Genomic DNA, 15,454 nt, shown 5'->3' with positions numbered 1-15,454 from the left:
ATTCTCAAATGCATCTGTTAATCTTTTTTACCTTGAAAATAGCAGGCGTAATGGTCTAGAAGAAAATTATGTGTGATAGAATTACCCTTGCCAAAGCCATCAGGTGTCTTACTGAAGATGCTTGGAGAGCTCTGCCTGCCAAATGCAAAAGCATTTGCCTCTGGTGAAAGACACAGATGGTTGCTATTCTCTAAAAAATGAAGTTGGACACAATTCCAAGGATAGTGAAGTCCTGAAAATAATTGCCCTTTCTTTATTGTTTTTAAAGACCTAGTTAAAATACACTCCAGAGCAAAAAAACAAACCAAAACTTCAAAATATACTTCTGGGAATGTATTGTGCCCAATAATCTGATATATAGGGAAATAGTACAACAACAGAGATGTCCTTTACAATATTTAGAACAAAAATGCAAATTGCTGTGTGGTTAAGTAAATAATGTAAATTCACATTCTTAAAAAAAATTAGCCACAAAATTACATTGATAAAGAATTTTTACTAACACAGGGAAAGGATTATTATAAAGTTTTTTAGAAGCACTTATAGAATGATTTCAACTATGTAAAAAACAAATGCTTTTTAGAAAAGACCAGAAGATAATATATGAAAATCTTACTAGTCATTGGAAAAAATAAACTTTGTTTTACAAAACCTACTAGTGATAGAGTTTGAGATGGCTTGTAATTTTTTAAGTGTATTTGAAAGAGGTTAGATTATAATTATAGACTTCAAAATGAATCAAGAGAACCCTAGCTCTTAGAATGCTGGCAGAGGTTTCCATTCTAGCCCTCATTGTGAATGTTTTTGGCTTCACAGTGCATCATGCATCTTGAAGATAGACTACAGGAGATGTACCTGAAAAGTAAGATGCTGTCTGAATATCTTCGTGGACACACACGAGTCCATGTGAAAGAATTAGGTGTCGTACTGGGGTGAGTTCGGTGAAGTGTCACCATTTCTGCTCCCTGTGATGGGGTTGTCCCTAGCACTGTACCCACGGACCCATTCATCCTGTGCCACCTTACACCTGCAGGCCCGGGTGCCCATTGAAGGGTTTGGGGACCATCAGGCATGTGTCTCTGCTGCTCTCCAATGAACAGCATGTTCTTTGTTTCTGATAGTGGAAATAAGCACAGATCTTTAAGCTGCGGGTACTTTATGTTAATCTTCTCCCTGGGCTATTTTATGTGTGAAAGTGAAAAATTACATTCCACTCTGTTTGCCCATCTGTAATCATTTCAGTACGATGTCCAAGTCACAAGCTGTCAGATGCAGCCACGTCCTGGGGGAGGCAGGGGCCTGCCTGCCTGTTCACGGGGGCTGGCTGTACCTTCCTCCCTGGGATGATAAGCCCACCAGAAGAGGAGACGTGCTTATGTTACTCATGTTGTACAGCATCTTCCTGAGGGTCTCTGCCATGACTTCTCTAGGGGAGAAGTGGGGACTTGTCCTCCTTACCTACGATGATGGTTCCCCTAATTTGGGCAAGAAAATACTGTATATGTATTGTCGACCTTGAAGTTTTCTATTAAGCCTGCTAATCAAAGTATCAAGACTCAGGCCTTTATTGCGTTTTTGTGTTTGGCTCTTAGCACTTCATGTTAAACGTTTTTCTTACATACTTCATTTTTAAGATATTTCCCCCTTTGGAGGCATTTGCTTTTGCAGTTAATTTATAGAGTATCTCTTGCTTGTGTTTTTTTTTTTTTTTTTCTTAGTTCTGATTTAGATCTCTTGACCACCCTCTTACTTTGGTCTTGCTGCATGAGTTTTCCCATTGTGGATGGGGGTTTTATATTTCCAGGACACTCACCTGTCCCTGGTTCTGACAAGTGTCCATCATCAACACTATTAGACGGGTCACAAGTCATCTGTAGGCCCTGTTAGTACATTATTAGTAGGAATCATCCCCAGCCTCTCTAGCCCCTTCCCCACCGTGCAGCAGACCTGGAAGTAGACCTGCAGGGAGCATTACTGGAGAAGGCATAGGAAAAACTCCATGAGGTCATTTAAATTTTTTTAAAATATATTTTTATTGATTTCAGAGAGGAAGGGAGTGGGAGAGAGAGATAGAAACATCAATGATGAGAGGGAATCATTGATTGGCTGCCTCCTGCACGCCCCCCACTGGGGATCGAGCCCGCAACCTGGGCATATGCCCTGACCGGGAATCGAACAGGTGACCTCTTGGTTCCTGGGTCGACGCTCAACCGCTGAGCTACACCCGGCTGGGCGAGGTCATTTAAATTTTATTTTTAATTTTTTGTGGAATTCAATGGAAAGATTAGGACATATTTCACAGACTGAAGCAATCCTCCTTTTTTTTTTTTTTTTTTTTTTTCCAGGACATTTGTCAGCATTTAGCCTAGCCCAGTGGTCGGCAAACTCATTAGTCAACAGAGCCAAATATCAACAGTACAACGATTGAAATTTCTTTTGAGAGCCAAATTTTTTAAACTTAAACTTCTTCTAACGCCACTTCTTCAAAATAGACTCGCCCAGGCCGTGGTATTTTGTGGAAGAGCCACACTCAAGGGGCCAAAGAGCTGCATGTGGCTCGTGAGCCGCAGTTTGCCGACCACGGGCCTAGCCCATGCTGTATCCGCCTCTGCTTTAAGAGAGGCCGCCAAAGCCAGATCCATCTGATGCCATGTCTCTTGATTCAGCATCTGTTAGTGTTGCTTTCTCTCAGAATGTTGCTTAGTGAGGATCTAAGTTATATAACCTGTTGAACAAACCCCAAGGTTTTTGAAGAAATTGCCACCTTCATCATTTCCCTAAGACTAGTTATAACTTAGGAGCAGAGTCTGTGTGCATTTGGATATTGACTGGAGGAATGAGGAGGCAGTGGAGGAAACATTAAAGTATAACAATGAGGCTGTACAGGGAATACAGAAAAGTTATGGGCTTGGACTCGGTGGCCCCTGCTGTGGAAGAACAGTTGTATGTCCACACGTGTGCCCAGCACACCACCTGGCCTTTGTCCTCTGGTCATTGTCCGCTGGGAAGTCATAATAAAAGAACAGGTTTATCATCCTGCCATCCCTCTTACTTTTTCTTTTGTTTTAAGCAATGATCTAGCAAGCTTGGTCCCTAGCAATAATACTTAACTGCAGAATCATGTTACTTTAAATTAATAATCTTTTCCTTTTTTTTTTTCAATATTCAGGATTGAATCGAATGACCTGCCTCTGTTGACTGCTATCGCCAGTACTCATTCTCCGTATGTGGCTCAGATACTCTTATAAGCTTAAGCTCAGGACCATTCTTCCTTGGCAGAAAAAACATACACATTCTCATGTGAGGGAGAAAAGAATAAGCTCTCCATGATGTCCAAAGCATAAGAAGAGCAAACAGAAACAGTCATTCCACCGCTTTGTCTTGTTTTATCTTGTTGCTTTCAAGTGGATGCTTTATTGGAACTTAGGTTTACTTGACATAATGGCATGTGTTTTTCATGAATACTGTACGCCTTTTGTTACCCAGGAGTCAACAGAGAGAGTGACCTTTTTGGAAGGAGGAAGCATATGCACTACACTAAACACTAAGCTGTTGGTACTGCTCGCCTTGTGTGTTTGGGCCAAACGACAAGGGACTTTGGAGCAGGAGGTAAACAATGTGCAAACTATTCCAGCAGGAAAATGCTTCAGAGCTTACACATGAGCTCTCCACACTGGAGAAAGCATATTCCACTATTCTAAGAAGACATCAGAAAAAGGACTTCAGATTCCAAGTCGGAGTTTGCTTTTTACAAAAGGTGAAGTAAAGAAAGCCACATGGGCCCTCGTCAGCTCTGGTGGCTGTGGGAGCGACAGTCTGACCTAAAACAGGGAAGAATATTGACTGTTGGGAAGAGAGTGTTATAGGGACCTGCTCTTTTCACATCTTTGTGGAGTTTACCTTGTCTCAGATACAGCCACAGGTAGGTTAGAGGTGGATTGTTGGTGCAATAAACCCAAGAATCAATGTAGCATCTTAATCCCATCAGGATGGAGTTTGTAGCAGCAAAGTACACAGTCTGATACTGTGTGTTTAACCTTATACTTCAGAGCTTTCAGCAGCCTCTTTAAGAGAGGCCATTTACCAAAGTTATTTCTATAAGCTCAAGAGTATTCCTGTTGCTAAATTCTTCTAGCCAAAGCCACTTTCTTCCTGTAATAGCTAATACAAATGACTATTTATACTTTATAAGGCACAGCTGTCCTGGTGGGAAATGAAACCTGCAACAGTTCAGGATGACTAATGAAAGCAATTAGTTTGAACATTTATAAACAATTCATACATGGTCTACATTTTTACATTATCATCTCTGTGCCTTCTAATTCCTACATACTTCTCAAAACACTGTTCCAGAAATTAACTCCCCCATAGTATCGAACCTGCCAAAATGAAGAATTGTTTATTTGCTAGCATGGTTGACTTAAAAAAAATAAAAAACATGAAACACGTAATTTTCTGTTACTATAAAAGAAATTTTTCTTAGTTTGCTGACCACGAACTATTACCCTGTCAGACGATGTACTGACATCCAAGATAAAGAAAAAGACTTTAAAAATTGATCATTAAATGACAAGAGCTGATCGAGTAAAACAGAACATTGTTAGCTAATTATAACCAGGCTCCAATTTCCTTTCACTCTTTTATAAATTAATTTCAGTCCTTCCCATGTATTCTTTGTACCTAAGAAAATGAAGTAACTTCCTGACTAGGGTTAGAATGACTTCAGATTTTCTATTTGATAAAATCCTATCTTAAACACCAAGTTACATAAGCTTGTCTCTTCTTTTACAAATGCAAGTGAATTATTTGTTTGAAAGAGTACCTAATGGGAAAAAAAATTGGGTGTATTACTTCTTAGGAATAAGTCAGATTTGCTGCCTTCCTCTCTTTTTTTATGATGTGAAATGTAGATGGGTGCATTAAAGCTCTTAAGATCTTTAATTTTTATTTTATGTCTTTCATAAAATTGAAATTTTCCATCCTTTTTTAGATTTTTCTGTTTTCTTTTGCCTAACATCTGAGTTTGTATTTTAAATTCTCTAGTTCCATGACATCATTGCTTGTTGTGATGTTACACAGAGAGAATGAACCTTACCTGTGGCTCAGCTCACTCGTCATTTGTTTTTCATTACATGTAAATTAATGGTAATAGCTGGTGTTACATCATTTCCATCTGCACCAGTTTAAAGCATTCCCTCATCTCTTGTTCCCTGTTCCTTGTTTACACGTTTGGGCACTTTCCCTCATTCACCACCTTCCAGGGTTTCATAGAAAATAATTAAATACAAAATCAGTTCCATTCTTATGTGGCATGTTGAAAATTAGACCCATATAGGGGGAAATTGAGATTTAAAGGGCTGATTCTAAACTTCATACATAGAAGATTGAGTCCGGCCCCCTCAAAACCTGAGAAGATTTAATTTGCCTTTTAATCTACTTTTCCAAAACTCTCTTGGAAACGTCTGTTGGGAAACCACAGGTGGGTCACACGTGGGCACGGTCTCAGTGATGCTCAGGGTTCCGGTCAGAACCTAATCCTCACACCTATTGCCTGGAAAAACAGACCGAGAATGTTGCAGCTCTTTTAGAACCCTCCTTTAACTAACATTCAAGTTTTGTTTGTCTTAAATTCAACCTCTTCCCAAAAGTGGAAAAGAAAAAAATCTCATGGACTTGTGTTGAGATACACCCACTCACACACCGTACACCACCCAGTGGCTTCATTCTGTCTTAGCTGCAGAGGCAAAAAGGGATCCCACCCTCTCCCATGCCCACCTCAAAAAACAAAAATTTTTAAAAAATTTTTTGAAAAAACTACCTCAGTTGACAGGATTCCACCTTTAGGGTTTCTTCAACTTTTAAGTCTTAACCTGTTGAGTGTAGCTTTTGTAGAATCTTGCTTCTTTAAGCAAGCTAGTGAGGCATGACAGAGTAGAGTGAATACGTGTTCCTGTGATGGCCCTCTTTCTAGCATGTCGCTGTTTTATTTTTAATAGATTGATGCGTGATACGAATGTAAAGATAATTGTGTATGTTTAAACATGACAATGAAAATTTAAAATGTAGCTTCCATACTTGTGCATAACTCCAAAGTATTTTATTTTTATCAGTGTTAAATAGCTTTTTGTACAGGCTTCAATCCATTTTTCTGAAGTGTGCTGTTTTTTAATGAAAGTAACTATAATCTTTTCACATCCCATGGAACTGCCGTTTACACATCACAACTTTTTAAACTTATCATATTTTTCAAAATTAACTTTTTTGGAGGGAGGGAAGTTCCTGCTTGCTAAATGATACTAAACTGTTGTTTGGGGCTCTTATCATTAGGTCCTGAGATTTTATAAAAATTTAGTCTGTAGCTTTTTAGGTTCTTCACTAGAGTTGTACATACAAATAAAGAATATAAAGTGACCCCCCAAATTCCTTTAAATGCCTGGATTTATCCGGTCTTATGTACTTTTGGAACTATTTTGTTCATGCATACTTTCTCCATTAAATCGAGTCTTTAGCTTCTCTGGGTAAATGTGAACCATTTGTTTTGTACTGTGCTTTGTGGGAGGGGATACTTTATTATAATACTTGCCTAAATCAAGAAGTCCCCTCTGAATGTTAATTTTTAAATGTCAAAATTTGGTGAACTATATATCTTGGAAGCAAGATTGCAATATGCTTATATTTAAGTGGTGTTTAAACAAGGAGAAAATTCTGGGATTTGTTACATTGGAGCTCCATAAAGACAAATTGATAGGACCTTATATTTTTGATCAGTTAAATAGCTATCAATGTCATTGTATGGAAATTTTTTTCTTAAAACTTGTCCATGTATTATTTTGATCCATTTTTTTGTGGCATTTGGTGCAATAAACCTTTTGAATTTACCTGAAGATTTGTTTGTTATGTTGAATCTTAGGACTTAAGAATCTAGAGGTCTCATTTCCATGAATTCATGTGTGGAAACAAGTTCACTGTCAGTAATTTTCAACGAGGGTTTTGGAAATGTAGGGCCATTTTTGCTCAGCATAATGAAGGGTGACAGGGGATGGGGGCTGAGGATGAAAGGAGAAATGTCTTGTAATGTGTGGGATACCCCATGGAATGAAGGATCGAATTGTCCCATCTCTGGCATGACTGAAATGTCATGCTGGGCATCCATGTGGGTAAAAAAACGAACCTGTTTATCATGATCTAAGCTGAGAATTTAATTCTGCTTTACATAAAAGCACAATGTATTTTTCAGATGATTTTCATGTATGCTGAATTTTCCAGGCATGTCACTGATGTATAAATTGAGGGAAGATTTGACCTTGTAAGGTTCCGAATTTTAACAAGAATTGACATAATTTGGAAAACATTACCAAAATTATAGTACTCATGGAATTTGAGTCATCAATTCAGCATATCTGTATCAGTCTTCATTTATAGCTGTTGCATTCATGGAGACTATATATAGATGTAAGCATCTACCCACTTCATTATATTTTCTATTCTAATCTAGTTCCCCAATGTCTATATGTATTTTAAATATCTATATAATAAAAACCTAAGCAACCATTAGGGCGGAACTACCAGAATGACCTGTCGCTGAAAGCAGAAACTGCCCCTGGTGGTCAGTGCGCTCCCTCAGGGGGAGCACCATTCAGCCAGAAGCTGGGCTCACAACTGGCAAGCGTAGTGGCAGTGGCGGGAACCTCTCCTGGGTCCGCCGCAGGTGGGCGTTAAGGAGCTAGAGGTCCCAGATTGCAAGAGCCCCGGACTTCGAGAGGGATGTCTCACTTCCATCAGGCAGACATCCCTCGAGGGGTCCTGGACTGCAAGAGGGCCCAGGCCAGGCTGAGGGACGCCCCCCCCCTCCATGCCTCCCGGAGTGCAAAAATTTTGTGCACCGGGCCTCTAGTATTAATATAAGTTACTTTTTAAGTAGTAAGTGTAGTGCACTGTATTGATTTGTTATAAATTACTAGTGGCCTGGTGCACGAAATTCATGCACATTAAAAGGGGATTAATTAGAGGAAATTATTTAATATTGCTACTTGCCCTTTCTCTATAATAGAAGTGTCAGAGATGAAAGAAAATTAGTAAAATGTATATGAAAACCTTCCTCCTGTCAGAGTCTGGGGCACACCACGGGACCCAGAGTCAAGTCCCCGCCTACCCACATGCGCCTCAAAATCGCATGAGATCCAGACCAGACCGCCCACCCCCACATTGGGCTAGATCCAGACCCGGCCATTCCCACCCTTGTCAAGCCCCACCGGGCAGAGGACGAAGCCTCAGGTCCCTTGGCCCGGCGCCAGGATGGGGGGCGTGGCCTGAGGTCCCCCAGCCCAGACCAGGGCGGAGGGCGTGCCTTGAGGTCCCCCGTCAAGCCCTGCCAGGTGTGGGCATGGCCTGAGTTCCCCCGTCAAGCCCTGCCAGGCAGGGGTGCACAGCCTCAGGTCCCCCGGCCCGGCACTGGGAGGGGGGCACAGCCTCAGTTCCCCGGTCAAGCCACACTGGCAGAGGGGTGCAGCCTCAGGTCCCCCGTCAAGCCCTGCCAGGTGGGGGTTGCAGTCTGACATCCCCTAGCCCAGCACCAGGACAGGAAGCGCACCTTGAGGTCCCCTGTCAAGCCCTGCTGGGTGGGGGACACGGCCTGAGGTCCCCTGTCAGCTGTGGGTGTAGCCATCTTTGTGATGGAGTGATGGTTAATTAGCATATTCCCTCTTTATTAGATAGGATATGTATAAGAAGGTTGCATTATTTATGAATTTTATTTTAGGAAAGTAAAAGACATAAAATATTTACTATGAAAGGGATGAGATCATGGCTACTTATGGTCTCAGGAAAAAATATGCTGTTAATTGTTACTTTTGTAGCAACGTAATACCATACTGAATTATATTGTTTTAAGACTATAGAGAGAAGTAACATTAGGTATTTCAAAATCCTTTTTGTATTACATAAAAATTTCAAATGTTTTCTATATTCCCTCAAGCATCTTTAAAATCCATGCTGTTGATAAAGAACTGAAACACACACATCCACACCACATTGCTGTTTGGTTCCCTGATGTCTGGATTGTTCTGTCAGATCCTTTGTATGTGTTTCTTCATTTAATCCCCACACCTGGATGCCATGGGAACTGTGACAGTTAATTTTATGCATCAGCTTGGTGAAAGCATAGTACCCAAATATTGTGGATGTTGCTGTAAAGGAATTTTTAGATGAGATGAACATTTAAAGGAGTATTCTTTGAGTAAAGCAGATTGCCCTTTCTAATGTAGGTGGGTCTCATCCAGTCAGTTGAAGGACTTAAGAGAAAACAGACTGAGGTCCCCAACGAAAAGGGAATTCTACCTCTAGACTGTCTTTGAACTTGAACTGCAACATCATTCTTGCCTCGGTCTCCAGCCTGCTTGCCTACCCTGCAGATTTGGGATTTACCATTCTCCACAATCATGTGAGCCAATTCTTTAATTCTTTAAAATCAATTAATCTATCTATACATCCTGTCTTATTGATATATATGATAATCCCAAAATGGAGTTGGGTGGTCAGAATATCATCATACCAAGTTTTAGGAGCAAAAATCTTTAACACAGTAAATACCAACTTCAAAGTTATCTCTTTTTTTTTTTAATATTTTATTGATATTTTACAGAGAGGAAGGGAGAGGGATAGAGAGCTAGAAACATCGATGAGAGAGAAACATCGATCAGCTGCCTCCTGCACACCTCCCACTGGGGATGTGCCTGCAACCAAGGTACATGCCCTTGACCGGAATCGAACCCGGGACCTTTCAGTCCGCAGGCCGAGGCTCTATCCACTGAGCCAAACCGGTTTCGGCTAGAGTTATCTCTTAAGGGTTGAGATCAAGTCCTCTGAAAATGTGCTGCAAAGGAGATGTTGGTGCACAAGAAAAGCGTAAGTTAGAAACAGCCCTCTGAGATGGCAAGGATGGGCGGTAACCCTCCATTTACAGTAGGAGTGAAAAGCTGCCTTCCTACGTATAAAGATACCCTTGCCATTGTGTGTGAGTTTCTTATAGCTGTGCACCTCCCTCTGCTCTCCTGGGGCTCTCAAATTCTCACTTACCGTTCCTTTTTCGCATTTTCAAGTTCTCAATCTGACTTTTTCTACTCAATGTGTAAAAAAAGTTTCGCCCGCATTAACCATTTCTCCTGTGTCCTCTCCTCACCCTTTTTATTGTAACTTGCTCCTTCCTTTGACAACTAAGCTTTTTCTTGAGAGGTTAGCTTGGCGCTGAGTCTTTGATTCCTATTTATTCTCTCCTTACGGCCACCTGGCTCCACCACTCCCTCCTCACCCTTCACAATGTCAGGCCCGGTCCCACTTCCTTCTTTCCCATGGTAACGGGAGACTTTCCCCACACCCGGTCAGCACCAAGAGCTGTGGGATCTAATGGTTTCTTTGTGTCTCAACTACATCACCTTTTCTCTCTGCCTTCTTTTAATCCCTCCTGATTTCTTAGCTGAGCTACCGAAGTGCCCTTTGAACTCACTCATCTCCCTTTTATGTAAAACAGTTCTAATTAGTATTCTTCCAAGCAATATCTAAATAATCTTTCTAAAAGTTTAATCCTGTCACTTCTGTTTAAAAGTCAGCCTAGTAAAATCTAAGTTCCTAGCACCATGTATTCCAATGATACTACTGGTCCTTCTTCCCCAGCCTCATCACCAGATACCCCTCTTTGCACACTATTATCCAGCCTTATTGAACCACATGCTCTTCCTCCACGGTGCTAGGTTATCTGCTAGGTTATTGTCACCTTGGCCCTGCCAACCTGTTCTTCCTAGTTCTCCTCTCCTTCACCCCTGGCTCCATCAAGTCCTTCCTGTTCCTGGCTGAGCATGCCATAGTTCAGTGTCAAATCCTCTAGCTCCTGGCTACCCAAGGTCCCAGGACCAGCAACAGGTGCCTTGCCCGGGACGTGGAGAGGCATGCAGTTTCCCAAACCCCATCCCAGACCCACCAAATCACAATCTGCACCTTAATGTGACCTCCAGGTGATTCATATGCACATTAAAATTTGAGAATTACTGCTTTCACACTCAATGTGAGTGAATGGATGAGGGAAGAATGTGTCAATCACTGAAACTGTATCCATGTATGGAATGAAGGGGGGCAATGAGAATATTTATAAGCTAAGAAGTGAAATAGAAATGGGTGATGCTGAAAATGTCTGTTGCATGCACATAAATTTGCTAACACTTAAGTGGCTATTATTTATGTGGAGGAAAAACAATGTTAACCAAAACTTAAGAGGGGAAAAATAACAAATGGACTAGAAGACAGAACTTAGGAGACATTAAGTGATTTTTAAAAAGGAGAAATTTGGAAGAATATAGTAAAAAAAAAAAAAAACAGTTTAGAAATTTGCCCAATTAACTTTCAAAAATACTTATAACAGAGTTTTGGATAAATATATACAAGAATGATACATACTGTTAAATATAAATTGCACTTTAGAAATATTTTAATTACATTCCAAACTTAAGTTTATAAGAAAAAATCCAAACACAAGAACCTGAATATATAAAATATCCCCACTTTCAATCATCCCTCTTGATGAGAAAACGTGATATTATGTATAGCGTTATGCTTTTAAGATTTTCCCCCAAATCACTCAGTACCATTGACCAGTTGTTCCTTTTTGAGGCTGCTTTCAGTGTATGGTTCTGAATCTTCTAGCATAAGAATGAACAGTGTGCTGGCATCTCTGATAAGCATAGTAATGGTGGCCACTGATTGGTGGCTAGTGTGAGACGTTATGTTGAAGGCTTTAGAACAGTTGTTTCTAGTTATTTCACTGAAGAGGACTTATATTAAAGGGGTAGGAAGCTTGAGTACTTCACTGAAGTGTCACCCATAAGAACCTTGTGGGATCATCCAAAAATAATGGACTTGGATAACAGGTTTCTAATGCATCTCTGGATATTTAGAAGAAAGCCACTTTGATAAAATGAGGGATTATTTTGAATGATACAGTATTTTGTTTATCTCTGGAAGGGATGTGGCCAAGTGATCAATTACTCTCACCAACAATAAGGTAAATCGATATCAGGGGCCTCTTTGACGTGATGCACTGAGAATGGCAACATCACTTGTTTTGGGATTCCGGCCAAAAACACAAAACCTGAATCCATTCTTGAGAAAACATGAGATAAATCCAACTGAAGAGGTATTCTACAGAACTGGTCTATATACTCTTCCAATGTGTCAGTGTTGTAAAGTCCAAGACTAAGGGACTGTTCCAAATTGAAGGAGGCTAACGAGACGTGAGGAGCAAATGTAAAGCGTGATCTAGGTGGGATCTTGGATCAGAGAAAAATACAAAGGACATTATTGGGAGCGTTAATAAAATCGGATTATGAACTATAGGTTAGATCAGCGATTTTCACCTGGTGTGCTGCAAGGATTTTTAAAACATGCAACACCTTACTACTCAGTCAGGGGCACTGACCTCTTTTCCCTTAGATTGTCAAATTTAAAAAATGACAACAATCAACACAACAATAGCTGTCTGGTGTGAATGAATCAAATTTATACCTATTTTTTTTGTCATATTGGCAAAAAAATTATTTATTTTTTTGCTGTGCCACAGAGTATTAGTTATTAGTTTATGTGTGCCATGAGATTTTTTAAAAGGTTGAAAATCACTGGGTTAGATAATAATACTGTATCAATGTTAAATTTCCAGAATCTTATGTTTGCACTGTGGTTATGTGAGAATATCCGTGTCCTTTGGAAATACATCCTGAAACATTTGGGGATAAAGGAGCATCATGTCTGCAACTTAACCTCAAACGGTTTGGAAAAAACAAATGTGTGTGTGTGTGTGTGTGTGTGTGTGTGTGTGTGTACACACATATAGGAAGAAAGCATTAAAGCAAATTAACAGATTATTCTGGGTGAAGAATGTATCAGGAGTTCACTTTCTATTGTTCTTGCAACCCTTCAGCAAATTTGAAATCATTTCAAAATAAGGTCTTTTAACAGATTTTTTTTTTAATGTACAGTATTTTTTTACTTATAAAAAACCCCAGCCCTGGCCGGTGTTCTAAGTGGTTACTGTCGTCCCGCTCACCAAAGGGTCACGGGTTCAATTCCCGGTCAAGGGCATGTACCTGGGTTGCAGGTTCGATCTCTGGCCCTGGTAAGGGCTCGTGCAGGAGACAACCAATCTGTATGTCTCTCTCACATTGAAGTTTCTTTCTCTCTCTCCCCCTCTCCCTCCTTCCAATCCTTTCACTTTCTAAGAACAAAAAACAAAAAAACAAAACACACACACACAAAATAGAAAAGAAAAACCAGTGGAAAAAATATCCTCAGGTGAGGATTAACAAAAAAAGCAAACCCATTTAGGGTTGCACAATTGGATTTTATTTTAGTGAATGATAGAAGAAGGCTTTTGGGATCGTTTAATCCATGATCTCGCTAATCCCGCACAAATTAGTTCAGTAATGGAAAGTAACTAATCCAAGCTTCCTCTACACACCCTGCAGTAAACCATCTCATTTGGACCCAGTCCCAAATTCAGACCACATAAGAATGTTAGCAGCCGAACTGCTCCCTTTTCCAATACAAAGAGTCCCTGGGGTTGGTGCCTACAAGGAGGCCTCTGCAGGCCCCCCACGGAACGCTTCCAATAGATATAATTAATGGCTCATGAATCAGATTTCTGGCGACAGAGGGTAATCACAATTCTTGGGAGCTGGCAAGATTCTTCAGTGGAGCACGGAGACTCTCAGGAGTCTGAATGTGTCCCTGCGATTCTATTACCTTTCTTTCATAGAAACTTGTTATCTGACTCGAAACCATGGATGACCACAAGGTGCATTTTGCTGTGGAAATAGTTGTTGATTTGAATATAGACTCTTACATCTTCTTCACATGATTCTCATGATAACTACAAAATATTTGGGACAGATACTAATATCCCCATTTTACTTATTTTAAGAACCTGTATAGGGAAATTATGCAACTTGTTCAAGATTCCACACATAGTAATGGGGGAAAACTGGTAGATTTGAACCTGGTATATGCTCACTCTGCTAGCCAGTCTGTAAGGGTTTTAAGAAGGTTTAAAGATTTGCCTCTGTTACACAGACTGGGCGCTTTCTCAGGTTCTGGAAATCAAGGGGATGGCCTGTCTCCAGGTTAAACTAGATGATTCAGCTACAAAGTGGGAAGAATACCTATCTACCCACAGGGAAGATGCTACTGTGGAAATCCAATATCAATTACAAAATGTTTTGATAGGTTAACAGCAGCTGGAAAACCTTAGTTGCTGTATTACTGTTGAATAGCATTCTCTAATTCATAGATTGAAAGAGCCTGATGTCTTCTATGATGAGTCATCAAAGCAAATGCTCATACCTCCTCCTTTTTCGGTGGCGTTGGCAGCTTCGGTGGTCTGGAGGCTCCAGGCAGTGCTGCCTTGGCCTGTCTAACGAGGGTGGCCCCTCTGGAATCTCTCCGGTCGGTGTTCTCATAATCGCCCATATTCCAGGCGATCTGACCACGGCTGAATTTGCCTAGCACGTCCATAATAGAAGGTTTGGGTTGCCTGAAATAGGAACAAATTGGTTGGTTATCAAGTTGGAAGGACCTAGAAATAAGGCCACCAGTTTTCAGATAGTTGAGATTTGTCTGTTTCTCTTGTGATTTGAAGAGATTTCTAGCCATGAGCTTGGGAAAGCGAATGACTTGAGCTATCAGCCAGTGTTCTGAGATGTTTCAGGACTCCGCCCACTCCACTCCACTGGACACCCAGGGGCTGGACATGGGGAGCCACCTTCCCAGATGGACATGTATCTAGGAACCTGTGGATGCATTTGCCCTGTGTCATGACTGCCCCTCATGTCCTGCAGGCCAGGCATGCAAGATGCTGAGAAGTGCAAGGTGAGATGCTCAGGCCGAGACTTCATGAGACCCACAAGTTCTGCAGGACATGGTCTGTTCATGCTGAGCGCTCAGGGGAATTCAGGAAAACTCCAGTTTCGTGATTTCAGAGTCTGCCCTTGGACAGTGTATTGGAAGAATGTCCTAGGCTTTATTCTCTTTTCCCGGTGAAATCCTTGCCTAGCTCCCAACAGCCCTGTATTAGCATATTATCTAAGGACTGCCGTCTATTGTGAAGCGGCGGGGCCGGGGGCGGGGGGGAAGAGGGGGAGACAAAAAAGATCGCAGGGTAAGGATTTGCCATCTCACTTGGAAGGCTGTTGTCACTCTAGAGAGCCCCATCCCTCCACTGGGTGCTCAGAGCCCCATGGCCACTGCACACTTCCCTTCCTGGAATCTGAGTTTCATGGGTACCCAAGTCCTTCGGATCAATGTTTGTGGCAGGTCTGCCTCACTCTCACCCATTCAAGAACATGCACATAACCATAGCCGGCATATTACATGGCCGAGGAGGCAGCAATGTGGGGCAAAGTACCACTTATCTTAGAGC

At 41.1% G+C, this 15,454-nt stretch overlaps 2 protein-coding genes across 5 annotated transcripts in view; one reads left to right on the top strand and one right to left on the bottom strand.

Annotated features, from left to right (window-relative positions):
• The window catches only part of FNIP2 (folliculin interacting protein 2), a 136,243-nt gene extending 129,361 nt beyond the window's left edge, over window positions 1-6,882 (top strand). For all 4 annotated transcript variants that reach the window (XM_080674986.1, XM_080674984.1, XM_080674983.1 and 1 more), the window contains 2 exons: window positions 817-932; window positions 3,170-6,882. In XM_080674986.1, coding sequence (XP_080531112.1) covers window positions 817-932; window positions 3,170-3,248 — 195 coding nt within the window. In that variant the 3' untranslated portion in view covers window positions 3,249-6,882. The remainder of the gene's footprint in view (window positions 1-816; window positions 933-3,169) is intronic.
• A 7,491-nt stretch (window positions 6,883-14,373) lies between these two features.
• Window positions 14,374-15,454, bottom strand: part of SPMIP2 (sperm microtubule inner protein 2) — a gene marked incomplete at both ends in the record, with an annotated part of 67,905 nt that continues 66,824 nt past the window's right edge. Inside the window, one exon of the mRNA XM_080675403.1 lies at window positions 14,374-14,569. Coding sequence (XP_080531529.1) covers window positions 14,374-14,569 — 196 coding nt within the window. The remainder of the gene's footprint in view (window positions 14,570-15,454) is intronic.

The sequence above is a fragment of the Plecotus auritus genome, assembly GCF_963455305.1.
Source record: "Plecotus auritus genome assembly, chromosome: 6".
Lineage (NCBI taxonomy): Eukaryota > Metazoa > Chordata > Mammalia > Chiroptera > Vespertilionidae > Plecotus > Plecotus auritus.
This window is presented reverse-complemented; position numbering and strand designations above follow the sequence as displayed.